This window comes from Talpa occidentalis, unplaced genomic scaffold (assembly GCF_014898055.3).
Source record: "Talpa occidentalis isolate TD23 unplaced genomic scaffold, MPIMG_talOcc4v2.1 talOcc4.4, whole genome shotgun sequence".
Taxonomy (NCBI): domain Eukaryota; kingdom Metazoa; phylum Chordata; class Mammalia; order Eulipotyphla; family Talpidae; genus Talpa; species Talpa occidentalis.
The window spans coordinates 8,842,504-8,857,726 of record NW_023604295.1 but is presented as its reverse complement, the minus strand read 5'-3'; the positions used below and the strand labels follow the sequence as shown (position 1 = coordinate 8,857,726).

At 41.3% G+C, this 15,223-nt stretch overlaps 1 protein-coding gene across 6 annotated transcripts in view; it reads right to left on the bottom strand.

Moving 5' to 3' along the window:
- The window catches only part of LOC119256736 (keratin-associated protein 11-1), a 45,828-nt gene extending 31,508 nt beyond the window's left edge, over positions 1 to 14,320 (bottom strand). The window contains exons 1-4 of one of the 6 annotated variants that reach the window (XM_054700333.1): positions 13,827 to 13,856; positions 10,046 to 10,196; positions 4,605 to 4,687; positions 4,282 to 4,436 (exon numbers count right to left, since the gene is read on the bottom strand). In XM_054700333.1, the coding sequence (XP_054556308.1) occupies positions 4,404 to 4,436; positions 4,605 to 4,687; positions 10,046 to 10,196; positions 13,827 to 13,835 (276 nt within the window). In that variant the 5' untranslated portion in view covers positions 13,836 to 13,856 and the 3' untranslated portion in view covers positions 4,282 to 4,403. Of the gene's footprint in view, positions 1 to 3,430; positions 4,471 to 4,604; positions 4,688 to 8,499; positions 8,661 to 9,732; positions 9,929 to 10,045; positions 10,197 to 13,826; positions 13,857 to 14,090 lie in introns of those variants that run through there. The other 5 variants (XR_008553761.1, XR_008553762.1, XM_054700334.1 and 2 more) reach the window with 5 other exon arrangements.
- Between the last annotated feature and the right edge of the window lie 903 nt (positions 14,321 to 15,223).

The window sequence follows — 15,223 nt, the reverse complement described above, 5'->3', positions numbered from 1 at the left end:
TAGGAACAATAAGTTCACTTAGGAGATATTTACAATGCTGTTGTATGAAGCAATAAATGCCTATGGTCAAAAGAATATTTCAGTATAGTTAAACAGTCTTTGCTACCATTTTGCAGTGGATCTGTTTCTAAAATAACCTGCATTTGTGTTTAATGGAGGGAAAAGATGATTTAGGGGCTAGATTTCAGAGCTAAAATGAAAAAGGCACTTTTTATGAAGGAATTTCAACAGTAGACTATTTTATGGCAGTAAAAATATGGCAATGAAACCTACACATCTTCCACCCTTCACACACCCAATTCTTGCTCAAGAGTAAGCATCTGTCCTTCTTACAGGTTTTAGTACTGTCATTAGTACAATTCTTATATATTATCATCCCATCCCAAATTAACAACTACATGACAACCAATTTGAGTTTTGAAAATTTCTTTGACTTTTATTATAAGACATCTTTCTGGAGATGTCTATCAGGCAGTTAAAATATAGGAAAGCCTTCACAAGGCTAAGATCAGAAATCAGACCATTTGACCTTCTCTGGAGGCAGAGGGCAGTGCTGCAGGGTTGTCAGGAACAGCATCTCAACACGTCAGCCTGTCTTTCTTACCACCCAAACAATCAATGCATACCCTGAGCCTCGCGAGCTTTGTGCCTCCCAGATTTCCAATCAAGTATCCTGGAGGCAGGTTATCTATTCAGCTTTCATCATGGTTGTATTATAAATAAGCACCAGAAAGAAAAAAAAGGGTAGAAAAATTTATCCTTTTCAGAGAATTTATGTGATATAGCACCATAGTAAGTACTTAAAAGTGTTTTTCAGGGAAAAGCAAAGCACTGAGACAACCTAAGGGAAAAATATCAAAGGTCTAGAGAACTGCCCTGTATGACATCTACATAAGTTACTGCATCTCATAAACTATGAGCTTGAGAGGGTAGGAGTCTCAGCAGCCTTGTATTTTCACCATAGAACCAGCAGGTAGGATCGAAACTGCAACATTCGAACTTCTCTAATGTTTGTTTGCTGAAGAGAGAGAGGGAGGGCAAGGCTTGGGTTTGATCTGAATAGGATAATATCCAAGAGATAATAGCCAAGAAACTTCTCGATGTCTAAAATTCTATTTTAAGTTATCTTCCTCACTAGAATACAAATGTTCCCTACCATCATGAACTTAAAGTGAAATCTGTCAGACACACAAACGCCTTGTGTGAGTGGACTTTTGTGGCAGTCAGAGAAAAAAGTGATGCTAAGATGCCTGAATCCTTTCATTGGAAAAGAACCAGACTATAGAATAGGAAGAAGAGCCATAAAATGAACTAATTCTTCTAAAGCATAAGTGCAGAGAAGAGGAAAGAAAACAGTAAGTCACCTTCCCCCAAACTCTCAGAATCTCGGGAGTTACTATGAGCAGCCAGGGCAACCAAAGAGAGAAAGATGAAAAATACCAGGTCACTTTGGTGTCAGATGATAGAGGGTCTCAGCTCAAGGTACATACTATCTCAGTTTATTTCTGAATACAGGGGCATAAGATTCTATCACTACCTGCAGTTGACAAATGAGCTAAAGTTTAGGGAGCCTAACAAAGCTGCAGCCAGGTGGCAGAACCAGGATTTGAACCAAAGACCCCTAAGCTGCCTCCTCACAGGTGGAGGATATTGTAACCGCAAGCATTTTGAGGTTCCAGGACAAGGAGAGAGAAATAATAACTGCCCTGTCTTATAAAAGGACACACTTGGAAACGTTACCATGTGCTATGAAATCAGGCAAAGAAGCACCAAAACTTCCTAAGTTCAAGAGCAAATAAAATAGCTCTAATAGCAAAATAGATGATTCCCCAAACAGAAATAAAGCCAGGGAAATAGACCAGCAGGATAGCTGCAAGTTCCTTAAATGTTCACACCACCAAGTTCAGTAGCCCTGGCAAAAATTTATGTTATTTTACATGACTAATGTTATTATACATGACTAATACATAATTCTTATGTGTTAGAGGTGATTAACCCTCTAAAGAAAAAGGAGGCATGTCTGTCTTTATAATTTTATACTGACATGTAGGAAGCTGAGTCGAAACAAACAAAATAAAAACATAATTTTAAAACCCTAAAAAAATGAATTTTCCATATCATCCATGCATTGACCAAAATGAGCAATAGCTCTGAGGGTTCCCTTGATGAATTGTGTTTTAGAATAAACCAGAGCATTTCTGAAAACCAAAGTAACACTTTTCAGAAAGCGAGGCAGGGAGCTCATGTAAAATAGAAATCATGTCTTGCTCTAATAAGATTTTACTCTGAGTCATAGATGCCAACATGTCTTTGATTAGAGGGCTCTTTAATTCTAAGAATAGAGTTGACATTAGGAAACATTGAAAATATCCCATCCATCTTGAAATCATCTCTATTTGTTGCCTCTCTGAATAAAACACAAGTGAAATAAGAAACCCATTTTGCACTGACAACGAAAATCAAAGGTCTGACTTCCCACCAGGCTCTGCGCTCTTACTGCGGCCTAAGGTACCCGCTGCTCATATGTCTCCACTCTCCCTAAAATCTCTTCTGTTTCTCCTTGAGCCCGCACTGTAAAGGAAATATGGAGATGCTTTTCTGGACATAACAGAAGATAAAGGTAAAACCAAGCCAACCAGTGGCCAGCTCTCACTCTCTAAAAAAAAATTTGAAAAATGGCTAAAGGAGTTAGCACATCGACCACCCGGTCAGGAGGTTGTTTCAGCCATAGTGGGCTCCAATGGGAGCAAGCACAAAATGAGGCTTCATATTAACATAAGCAACATGTCTTTGAAGCTTGTTTTTAAGTCTCTCCTCCCTGATTTACTAAGACACAGAGATTCCATCTACTCAGAGCTGGGGTTCTGCAACCACGGATCTCAGGACCAGGAAACTCACTTCCCAACCTTCCCCATGCCCCCTCCATCCTGTCTGATCTTGGAGGCACCTGTTGCAGCGTTTTCCGCTGTGATCTTCTAAGTAAAACTCAGGCCCTAACTGACTCCTTTGCCCCTGTTCTCTGTAATTCTCCCAGCAACCTGTTTTCCCAGCTAAGTTCTCTTTTTTCCTAAATGGGAAGTATTCGGTGGGCCCATAAAAAGTGGAGGGACTACAGAGACCAAGTCTCTCTACTTCACTGCATGGCCAAAGACTCTTTGACCAAATAAAACAGAAACTCTCCCTTTGCCTGTCAAGCAGCCTCACCAGACCACCTACTCAATGCTTCGAGAAGAAAAATCAGACCCTGGTCAGCAAAGGGTGATTCCCAGACAGCAAAAAATAAATTACTCTATCAAGACACATATTTGCAATGCCAAGGAATGCAAGTTTATTGAGAAATACAGAGCAAGACAAGCTCCCATTTTCAGAGGCACCGAAGCAGAAGCCAGGAGATAAAACAGCAAGATCAAAACACGCCAAAGCCATTAGAAACTGGGGCACAGGCGGTAAATTGACTGGAAACATACAGAGGCGTGTGCGCCACCAGTGGTCAGTCCTTAAAATCAGCTTGGTGCCGGCCAGAAGCATCTTAAAGATGGCCCGAGGCAGCCTGTGCAGGGCTAGCAGCCAGCCATCAGGCAGTTGAACAGCGGTCAGCGATGAAGAGCTTTTTGGGGGGCAGGCAACTTGCTGGAAGATCCTGGAAATACAGCTGGCAGGTCATGGAGTCTTGATTCCCTCACTGGCTCCCACACACTCAGCAAGTTCTTCGGCAGCTCGACATGCTGGATCGCTGGTACATCCTGGAGACCCCGCAGGTTGGTTGACAGCCAGAGGAGATCACAGGTCGGCACACAGAGGACACTCCGCCCATTGACTGACAGCCAGAGGAGACTCCTCCCAGTGATTGACAGCCAGAGGAGACTCCCCCCACTGGCCGGCAGACAGTAGAGATGCCTCCCATTGGTTGGCACTGATTAGAGATGCCACCCGGGGACTGACAACCACTAGAGACGAAGGTGATTGGCCGGCTGTAGGAAGTTGAGCAAGGATTGGAGACACAGGTGGTTTGTCTAGTGTAGGTCACCTGGCCAGGGCTGGGGGCGCAAGCAGTTGGCGAGTAACACGTTGGCTGGCAAGCGCTGGGCTCACAGCTGGTCTCCTCACAGTGTTCCAGGAGCCAGGAGCCCGTCTGGAAGGAACTGGGCAGATAGATGCCACTCAGGCCCTCGGCATCCTGAGTAGACGTGGTGGCCACGGTGGTCACTGGGACAGTGCAGCGTCCTCCTGACCTGGAAGAGTAGTTCCTTGTGGAGCAGTTGTAGGACATGGTGTAGACAGAGCAGAGGGTGGCTGGCTGAAGTTGGCTCCTGGATGTGAATGTCACTTCTGGCTCCTGAGCTTTTATATATATCCTTGCTGGTGGGTGGGGAGCTCGCCCTGGTCTTCCTGGCTTCTTTGCCTCAGATCAGCTTGCCCTTGAACATCTTGTGAATCTACAGGTTAATTGTATCTTGAGAAGCCTTCGCCCTCATAAAGAAAGTTTAGTAGTTTGGTCAGTAAATCACAAGGCTTCTGTCCTGTAGTTAGTCCCAGAATTAAGAAGGTTGATGGACAGCTTCAAAGCTATTGGTCATCCCATCATCCCAGCCCACAGGACGTACCTCATTCATCTTGCTTGACACCATGAGTGATACCAGCCGTGCTAACCTTCTGCCGTCACATACTCTCTCCCCTCTGACCAGGACTAATGACAAACCCAACAAACTCTAGTTGGTTTGTTGTTGGCACTTAATATGCTTTAAACATAACTTAATCAGCCACTCTTCATACATAACGGAGTTTCTCATGGCCGGGGAACCTCCCTGAATATGCTTCAAGATGATGATGACAAAACCTCTCAGGGAAAAGGACACAGGATGTCTATTCTGAGTATGAACTGGCTCAAAAATTAAGCAAGTGACCAGAGGAAGGTTCGAAGGTGGTGGGACTCCCCATTTTATGTTCAAACCACAAACAGATTAGAAAAAAAATGCAGTAGGGCCGCATGTGTAGCCAAGTCCCCTCCTAATAATTGGGTGACCCTTATCCCTAAAATGGTTCATCTATTAACAAGGGATAAGAATAACTCAGAAGTTTTATATATGCCAGTGGAACAGGATTTAGTTAATTTTTTAAATTATCATAGTGTTCATCTTTCTCCCAAGATGCCCTATATAGTCAAAATATATTTATTTTCACACAAATACTTTTAGGTAGGATGCGTTTTTCTTATGGACAAACTAAAGGTTCTTCAAAGTCATGGCTCCCATCAGATAAAAAGGAAAGAAAACAAAGGAGGAAGCAAGCCATAATCAATATTTGGCAATGAATGGAGTGTGAACAGTGTGCAATAATATTTAATTACGCTTTTTATTGTTGGAGAAACCTTGTAAGAACAGCTTCTCATTTATTCCATCCCACTACAAAATAGTCAATTCTAAACACCAAAATGACTGATTCTATTGTTCTCCTTGTACACAGTCAAGTCAACCGTTTCAACTCTGGCAAAATGCATCACTTTAACGTAGCTTAAGTGGTCAGTGCTATTTCTACATCAAAACAACTATAGGATCTGACTCATTTTGTAACCTGGCTCCATGAAGCAGGAGAGAGAATAATAATGGATATATCCATACTTGAGGCTCCAGGTAAACTGCATTTCAAACATTCACAAAGCAAGTAGCTTTATCTTAGAACTCATCAGAGGTCCCTTTGCAAAATGCTTCATTCATCTCCATTCCACTGAAGCCACACGGGGAGCTCACCACGTCTCTAGTAAGAGGTTAATAACACACCCAAAGAATGTGATGCTGTGCTATGGGCTGTATTATAATTCCCAGGCATCAGGCTGTCTCTCCCTCAGTGACTCGCCGCGTGTTGCACGTACAGGGAGAAATTAACGAGATGACTACTTTCCGCAATGTTTGACTATGCTCTTGCTACCCTGAGAATGTCCCAGTTTGTGTTTGAAGGTCTGAGTCCCTGGGCACTAGGGCTGGTTGCTTGTTTTACAAATGGATGAGTCGTTTACAGGCTTCTACCAGCCATGGATTCATAGGTTGCTGTGGAAAAGCACCAAATCATGTAAATTATAATCAAGTGACTGAAATATATAAGTAAAATCAGTAGTAAAGTTACCCAGGTTTCCAGTACCCACTGCCCTATTACTGGAATGACAGAGACATTTACAGGTCATGACCCTGTCTTGAGTCCTTTTTTTCCCTGAAAGTTAGAGGTTGCAAATAAAAGAATCCTTAAAAAAAGATATCTTCCAGGATATCAACCCCTGGTGGCGCAAGGGGTTAAGACACAACCTATGAAGCTATCTGCAGCCACTGCAGCATTAGTTCGATCCCCGGCAGGCCAGGGAGCAACCCACATGGCACAGCAGACCTCTCCTGCCTCGCCTGCTGCTCCCCTCAGCAGTGTATTTCAGTCAGTCTGCCTGTTCTATTCCCTACTCTGTCTCTGGTGAATCCTCTCACCCCACCACCCCACCCCGCACCTCTGGCCTGTACTCCAGTTCTTCTGTGCATAAATAAATAAATAAATCTATAAAAAAAAAAATATCTTCCAGCAGCTTCAGGAAGAAAAGAAATGAAAATTTTTGAGCATATGACTCTCTTCCAGGCATTGAACTGGAGGGTTCACCTCCATCACTGCCTTGGGTGCCTCCAATGACCCTAGGGAGTAGGAACCACATCTCATGAAGAAGCTGAAGTTCAGGGAGGCTGAACAGCTGACCAAGGTGATACAGTTTATATTTGACTGAGATTCCAATAAAACAACACTATGAGCTGTCAACCTGTGTTGGGGATGTTGAAACATAATGAGGTGCCTTCATGAAAGTTCAACCAAAAAATTATAAAAAAGAATCCATCAATTGGTGTTCCACTGCTGACACTACAAAGGAGGCAGTCTTCAAATTTCTTCCAGTTTCATCAGTTGATTAACAACAAAAATAAATTTTTAAAAAGTAAGTTATAAGCACTTCTGTCCTGATATTTCATATGTTCTTCCATTCTACATGTTTTGGATAATGTTTACATTATTAGAATGAAATGCAAGATCACTATGAAATGCAAGCAGAGCAGAAAGAGAGAGGGTACTGTAGCTTGAAGCTACAGTTAGAGATTGTAATTATGTGTAGTAGCAATGCACACAGCTAATTGTTAGAGAATGACAGAGAAGTGAAATGACTTTTCAGCTTTAGGTGGCACGACCTTTCTGGCGGGGGAGGGACAACAAAATGGAATTTACAAATTCTGAAATCCCTTTAAGGGGTTAAAGTGGTGCAGGGGTTAAAGTCTCAGCACTATGAAGCTATCTGCAGCCACTGCAGCATGAGCTCAATGCCCAGCCAGGGAGCTGACCCACATGGCTCAGCCATATTAGCAGACCTCTCCTGCTTGCCCGCTGCTACCCTCAGCAGTGTACTTCAGTCAGTCTGCCTGTTCTGCTCCCCACTCTGTCTCTGGTGAATCCTTTCACTGCTCCCCTGCACCTCTGACCTAAATCCTAGTTCTTGTATGCATAAATAAATAAAAATACATCTTTAAAAAATTTTCAACTGGATGGTGTCACTTACATGTAGAATAGAGAGAAGCCACACAAAGTAGCAAAGCCAAACCTTAAAACCTATGCTTGAAAGCTGACCATGGATCTGAGGAATCCAGAGAGGGAAGGGGTTGGGGAGGGGAGGAGTTGGTAGAAGATTCTGGGTGCTTTGGTGGTGGGAGAGCTATGGTGACCACTCATGAGGGGAGAAATCCCACATGTCAGCATATTAGCAAGAATTCAAAATAATGGTACTTTGTTAAAGCATAAATAACCAATAAAGAGGGTATTTCATAAATAGCTCTCTTCTGGTCACAAATTAAACCAAACCAGTCATTTATTTTAGTAATTAAGTCTAAGGGATCCTCTTAACTTTCTATTAACACCTGCAAAATTGCTTTCTATTAACAACTGCAAAAATGGCAGGTTCTCTAGAAGGTGAATAAGGCTGGTATCTTACACTATCCGATGTAAAGTTTAGAAAGCTATTATGATGGTCACACATTCTGTTTTCAGATGCAAGCATTTAGGCACTTCATTTGGATTCACTGTAAGTTGCAAATGGAAAGAAGCATGCACTGTCAACCAGTGGAGCTGGAAGAAACTACACAATTCTAATTCTACAATGTTGTGAAAGAAAATCAATAAATCATCCTTTCATTGTAATATAAGAAGAAATCATGCCACTCGTAAGCTCCCACTGCATAGATATATGCAACGTGAAACCTCGACTCAGCAAAAAGTCTTAGGAAGATTGTTCTCCGTCTACAGAGCGTGAAGTAAGGGGAGGGCTGATGAGAGCCGCTGAGAGGCGCGTAAGGAGCTGCTACCCATTATCCTCATTTCTGATGGGTAATTTGCTCTCGTTTGTACAGAACAATCTAAACCTTACACAATAATTATCACAGACTGAAAATGAGCAATTCTTTCACTCAAAGCTGAATCACAGAGATCACTTACAAGACCGAGCAATGGAGGGTAAAATGAATTCAGCAGGTGTGGGAGGCTGAAGGTTTGATAGGCAGGAAGGATCTTTTTCATCACAAAGTTAGTAATAATGTTGACCAATACCAGCTCGAAAAAACCATTTAGCCTCATCAACAGGAGGAATCATGAACTTGCTGAAAAATTAATAGATACAAAATGAAATTTTGTCACTCTGCACATTTTCAGGATGCTCTACTCTCAAAATGAAGCTATTCATTACTTCTTAAGAAATATAAAAAGGGAATTTAAAAGTTTAAGTGCATAACCTAATGGTTGTTTTAAAAGTTAAATACATCTTGGCTGAGTTGTTCTGCTTTTTTATTTCTGAACTTCATACAGACCTCTGGGTTAAATCTCCAGAATCCTTATTAACCAAGACATTATAAACCCCCAAAGGCTGAGTGATTTGCACCACAAAACAGAACTGCAATTCATTTTCCAAACTCTTTTTAAAAAGCATCAATCATCAGAAGGTTTGAATCTTTGGGGCTGGAGGGAATGGTAGGACAGAAAGTAGAGGTGAAAGAAGCAAGTTGCTACTTTTAGAATTTGAAAATAGCAATCACCAGCTACATGACTTGTATAAAAATAAACCCTCAGAGAATAGTGTCAAGGTTGAGAAATCCTAAATTGAACCACCATTCTCATTCTCTTGATGCCTAATTTCAAATTCATGTAATTTTTCATGTGTCCCTTCACTGAGGATCAAGATCACAATGCTGTCAACAAAGGTAAATAAAATGCTAAGATGTTTGGCCACAATCCAGTTGTTGCCTGGGAAAGCCTGTGGGAAATGAACTCCAGTCCCTTTCTTTCAAGTAATAAGAGGTGGCCCCATGCATGACCAGAGATGAGGGAGGTGTAAGTATCGAGCCTAAGCGAGAATACCCCAAGTCACTTGGATGTGTTACCTCCCCCGATCCAGAATTGTTCAGGACCTACTGATACCCAGCACAAAAAGGATGCTAGGAGCCAAGTAGGAGACAGGAGAAGTAAAAGGTAGTTCTTGTCTTAGCATCACAGAGTTCACCTGTGTTTCTGCCCCTTCAACACCACCCTCTTTGACCTGCTGTGTCCATCCAGGGGATTAGGATTGTAACATTAGGTCAGCACCATCTCAGACTATCACAACAGAATTGAGTCCATTTCTCCACCTGACTAATAAGAAAATAAGTCCCAGACAGGGGACAGCTTTGCCAAGCGTACCAGACATTCTTGGACACTAGTTCAAAGTTTCTCGTAGCATCCTCTTTGCACAAGAGTCATCTCAGAGGCGTTACATGCAGACACTACTCCCTTCACTTTGGGCTCCTCCTACTTCTTGCTTCCTGTCTGAGGTCTCTGCTGATGTCATGGCAAGGGAAGTCCATGCTAATGTACTCCAAACTCGTGTAGATACTGCCTAGAAGTGAGATCATGTGTGAGCAACAGGGAAAGCCAACCAAGGGGCAAGAACTCCTGCCTTTAGTCTTCCTGGCACAGTTCTGAAGCTATTTCAGAAAGTTCCGTCGAATCGCACCTGGGTTGCGTGCAATGGTGGTAGATTTGATGACACTTTCTTGTTCAGGCTTCCCAGCTCCTGTTTCACTATCCTGGAAATAAAATTCTTGAACTTCCTCCAGCTCTGCTTGTAGAAAATTGATTTCAAGACACGAGACTCCGAACGCTTTCTATTTGAGTTAAGAAAAACAGGGGGTCCTTTAAATCCCCAGTGCAGAACACCTAAAGAGTCATACATATCTCTGTGCATACAATCCTAGGGAAAATCTTATACACAAACTGAGCCCCAAACAAGTAAGATTTAGATTTTTTGAGCCATTTCTGAAATGACCAAATAAGAATATGAGGAAGTCTTGAAACATAGCTATATGGCAGGCATATTTTTAAGTTTCTTCCAGGTAACACTGATCATCTGTTGTTTCCTTAACAGGACAATCCCTAAGAATTGACACCCCAAACACCAAAGGGTTGGAAGACCTCATCATTGTCAGTTCGACATCAGAGTTGTTTTTTCAAATTGGACACTTTTTTCCAAAATGAGATGTGCATTAACCATGGAATGCAAGATTATTTTAGGCAGCAGATGGACAAATACTTTTCAGCTTTAATCTTCATGTATTCATTTTTTAATGTATCAATAAAATATGGCAGGTTATCCAAGCATAATTTCATAGTTATCATTACATAGGATGAGGTTTAAACAAGTTTTCTTATTTAAACAGTGAATTGATATAAATAAAATGATTTGTTCAATACTGAGCTATTCACATGAAAGGTGGCAAAATGTTATGATAATAAAGGCACGTCAGTGATTAAATGGTGTGATGATTTCATAAGACAGTTTAAGAGATATTTGTCTAATTCAAATCATGTTCATTCAGAGAATGTGATCACTTCACACCCCTCACACATACGTGTATATACTACCAGAGAGAGCCCTGCTCCTTCTGTTACCTGCCAATTACTTTATAATAAGTTACCCTAAAACTTAGAAATGAAAACAACCATCTATTATTCTCATGTATTCTTTGGCTCTGGAATGTGGACAAAGCACAGCAAGGCTGGTTTGTCTCTGCTGTAAGTTGCAAGGCAGCAAAGGGAAGCTGGGGACTGTTTATGGCTCATCCACTCATGTGTTTGGCAACTGATTCTTGCTGCCCACTGGGATATGCATGTGTGACTCTTCATATGACAGGGACACAATCTGGTTCCAAGAGTGAAAATCCCAGGCCTCCCTGGTGGCACAACAGGTTTAGACGCAACCTATGCAGCTGTCCGCAGCCACTGTAGCACGAGTTCGATCCCCGACCAGGGAGCTACCCACATGGTGCAGCAGACCTCTCCTGTCTGGCCTGCTGCTCCCCTCAGCAGTGTGTTTCATTCAGTCTGCCTATTACAGACTGAGGTGAGAAGTTTTTCTCGCCTCAGCTCAGCAGTCACACAACATCACCTTCCTCACCCTCTATGTATCAGTGCCTCACAAAGGTCCATGATAGAGGAAAGGTGATGCCGACCCCACTTCTTGGAGGGGAGTCACAAGATTATGGATGAGCATACATGACCAGATATCTTACTTAGGCCATGAAATTAAGATGACTGTATGCCCAAAGTTACCAGGAGTCAGGAACTGGAAATCCCTGAGATGGTTTTAGTACAATCTTAGAAAATCTGAATTTCCTATTGCATAATATTCAAAATGTTCAGAACAGAGGGACATCTCTGAATCTCCCTCTGAATGGGATTCGTACAAGAATTAGTACCAATGGATGTTCAACAACTCCCTCAAACTCTCCAATGTGAAGTCTTTGCCTTGGGATGCCAGTGATTTACCTGCAGGCCCCAAACACAATGGATCTGCCTAAAGACAGTTCTCAGCACTTTCAAGTAACTTCAACCACTCAATAGTAATCTTTTCTTTTGGTTTATTTGCCATTAAACACTATGAAACTCCATGATCTGTGGATGGATACAGTGTGCATTGAGGGTCTTCTACAACCAATGTAATGAGGGAGATGATAGCTCCAAGCGTTACTGGAAACTCTGGGGACTCTACCAGTCCAGAAAGTGACAGGCCTCTGAAGACGATGTGACCTTGTATGTTAGATGGAATTGTTTCACAATTTGTTGTGAATTGAAAACTACAGAGCTGGCATTAATATTGAAAGAATATCTGATACCAGTATTAAAGTGAGAAGAGCAAATATTCCCAACTGCAAGACAGTCTGCCATTTTCAACATCAAATTTTTATTTTAAGAGTTGGCTTCCTTGAATGTCTCTTAGTATTGCTGAATTCCATTATTTAGGCCAAGGGCAAAACTGAACACAAATATATTTTATGTTTTAAGAAAACGTATCTTTCCCTGCATGCAACTTAGTCATGGGTCAAGATCACAGCTCAAGATAAAGGGTCAGTCTTCTTATACTAATCATAGAACTTTGCTCAGTCCTTGCTTTTATGGCCATGGTTTTCTTTGATACTGAACTGTGAAGTGAACCTAAAGCCAGCAATTGCTTTTGCTAAATAACAAAAGAACTAAAGTTGATAAAATGACCCTTCAGGAAAGGAATCATCTGGACATGATACTTCATCCCTTAACTTCAGTATTTTTCCTCTATTTATGTCAGCACAGTCACCAATTCCTCTCTCTTTGCCCAGGAACCCACTGTGAGCAAACAACAAAAATGACTTTTGATTCTGAAGCTTTCAGATTTAGATATTATTCTAAGAGAGGTTTAAAAAAAGGTAACATGTTGAAAAAAATTGGGCACAAGAGAAAAATTACTAAAAAAAAATAGCTAGGTAAAACTAAAAGGAATCATTATTTCCAACATAAACTATTAAATTGTGCATTATTTGGAAAAAATGGTGCCAAGTTTACCGCTGTTCCAAATCTGGAGCTATAATTTAGAAAAATGAGTCTGGTATTAGAAATTAATAAGAGTCCATCTAAAATGAAATAGATAGAATGGATGAAACATATGGAACATCTTCAGAAATAATCAGGATTTGAGAAGATAGTTTCTAGATGAGTTTTTTTTTTTTTTCAGACTAAATTGTCTCCACATCCAATATTCAGGCAAAATCATAATTATCATTAGAGAAATGGCATCCAAGTAGTAGAAATGTGTCAAGGGTAAGGTAATCATTGCCAAAGAGGAGAGACCTGCAGGGCATCTGATGGCCAAGCTAATGTTCTCATTGTCCACTAGGCAAACACAATCTTTCCAGACATAATGAGCATATCATTCGGATCATCCAACTCTTAAACAAGACTCTCAAGTAGATTTCGAGTATCAATTTAGTTTTCCAATTGGCCTAGCCTACTAGAAATAAAATGCACTAAATATCCACCCAAATAAGCTAATCTGATTTCCACTTCGGTTTTATAACAGTCTCTTTAAAGTTTGGCTCACTTGACTCAGTCCCCAGTGCCTGCTAATCCTGGGCAAACTATCAAAACCAAAAGTCTCAGCAGGGAAAGCTTAGGAGCAGACCCTGATCATCTGGTGTCTCTTACCAAAGTGCAGACACCCGGTCCAATCTGGAGAGATGACCCAGCTCTCAGTGATTAAATCATCTCGACTTAATAGAGGCACAGGCACTCACACACTATTTTCTAATATTCTCTAATGAAGTCCTCCAAATACTTTTAGTAAATAGAATTCTCTCTAAGGGAAGTGACCTAAGGGTTGCAAGAAATTGGACTGACTACATGATATGCAAACTGACTTCCAGTTTTTTAATTGTTCATTATTACCTATGTAGAGATTACACTGCATCAATACAAATTATCTTTACCTTGATCATGGCATTTTCTACTATTGTGCCTTTGAGATATCTCCCTCTGTAGTGATCTATATCACATACCAGGAGCCACCAAAAATTACCCTAGGAGTTAGTGCTGCAACTTCCCAATTGTATAGACATAAATGCTATGTTCAAAGGTCAATTTATGAAGGAAAAAAATTGTAAGCCATGGTGAGCTTCCAGGAAATAATATACTTGCAATTTCAGATTCATGTAAGTTCAGACACACTTTAAATAATTCATCAGAACAATTACTGTTCATTGCAGAGCAGTTCCTCAAATGGATCTCCATTTATCTCGCTCGTTTTTAAATTCCTCGCTCTTCCTAACGCATCGGACTCAAGAAGCCGATCAAAAGTTCCACAGTCTTCCCCGACTGAATTTCCCACTGACTCAGCCTGACCTTAGGCTGCTCGTTGAAACTCCTCAGACCTGTTTCATGGTCATCTGTAAAACAGTGTTCACGGGACCTGCCTCTGCGGGGAGCTGCAAGAACTGAGTTATGGTTTACAAAATGCTTTGTGACTCATACATAAAAGGCATTACAAGAAAGCAATGCGTCATCGAGCACTGCAGACAATTTTCATGCCAATTATTTGAAAGGAAGGAGACCTGAATATTCTCAACTTCCAAAAGATATTAAAGTAGCATGATGTTCTAGAGAATTTTGAAAACTCAGAAGGGCAATTGCTGATTTCAAGGATTTTTTTTTCCCCCTCGGAATTGGAAATGTCCTTCACAAATAAGTGCAGGGACACCTTTGTTCACAGCAGCGCCACTCGCGGTAGCCAAGGTGAGGAACCAAGCTAAATGCCCCTGACAGGTGACCAGGGGAAGAAACTGCAGGATGTGTCCTCAATACAGTTCCACTCAGCTATTTAAAAAGATGAAATAGTGCATTTTGGGAGCAAAATTGGGTGGATCTTGGGGATGATGCTAAGTGAAATAAGCCAGAAAGTGAAAATCTGTTACCAGATGGTTTCACTCATTTGTGAAATATAGAAACTGAACTGGAAAAACACAACCAAAATAATTCTTAGACACTGTGCAAAATACAGTGATAACCAGAGGGATGGGGCAGGAAGCTGGGAGGATATAGGTACTAGAACTTTGATGGAAGGTGAGTGAAGCAGACACACCTAGGGAGGTATAAAGTTGTGCTTTCAAAATTGCATAATTGTGTCAATGATTGGAAAGTCAGTGAAACTAGGAGAAATGTACAAAAAGGCAGAAGCAAAACTGAGGGAGACATAAACTCTTGGTTCTGGGATCTAACAGCCAAAGTTAGCCACTTTCAAATTACCTTTTTGACTCGAGCTCAAGAGAACCATGGATGAAAAATCTCCTTAGTTTTTAGCCACCTTTCCAAACCTGATGCTCACCTTATA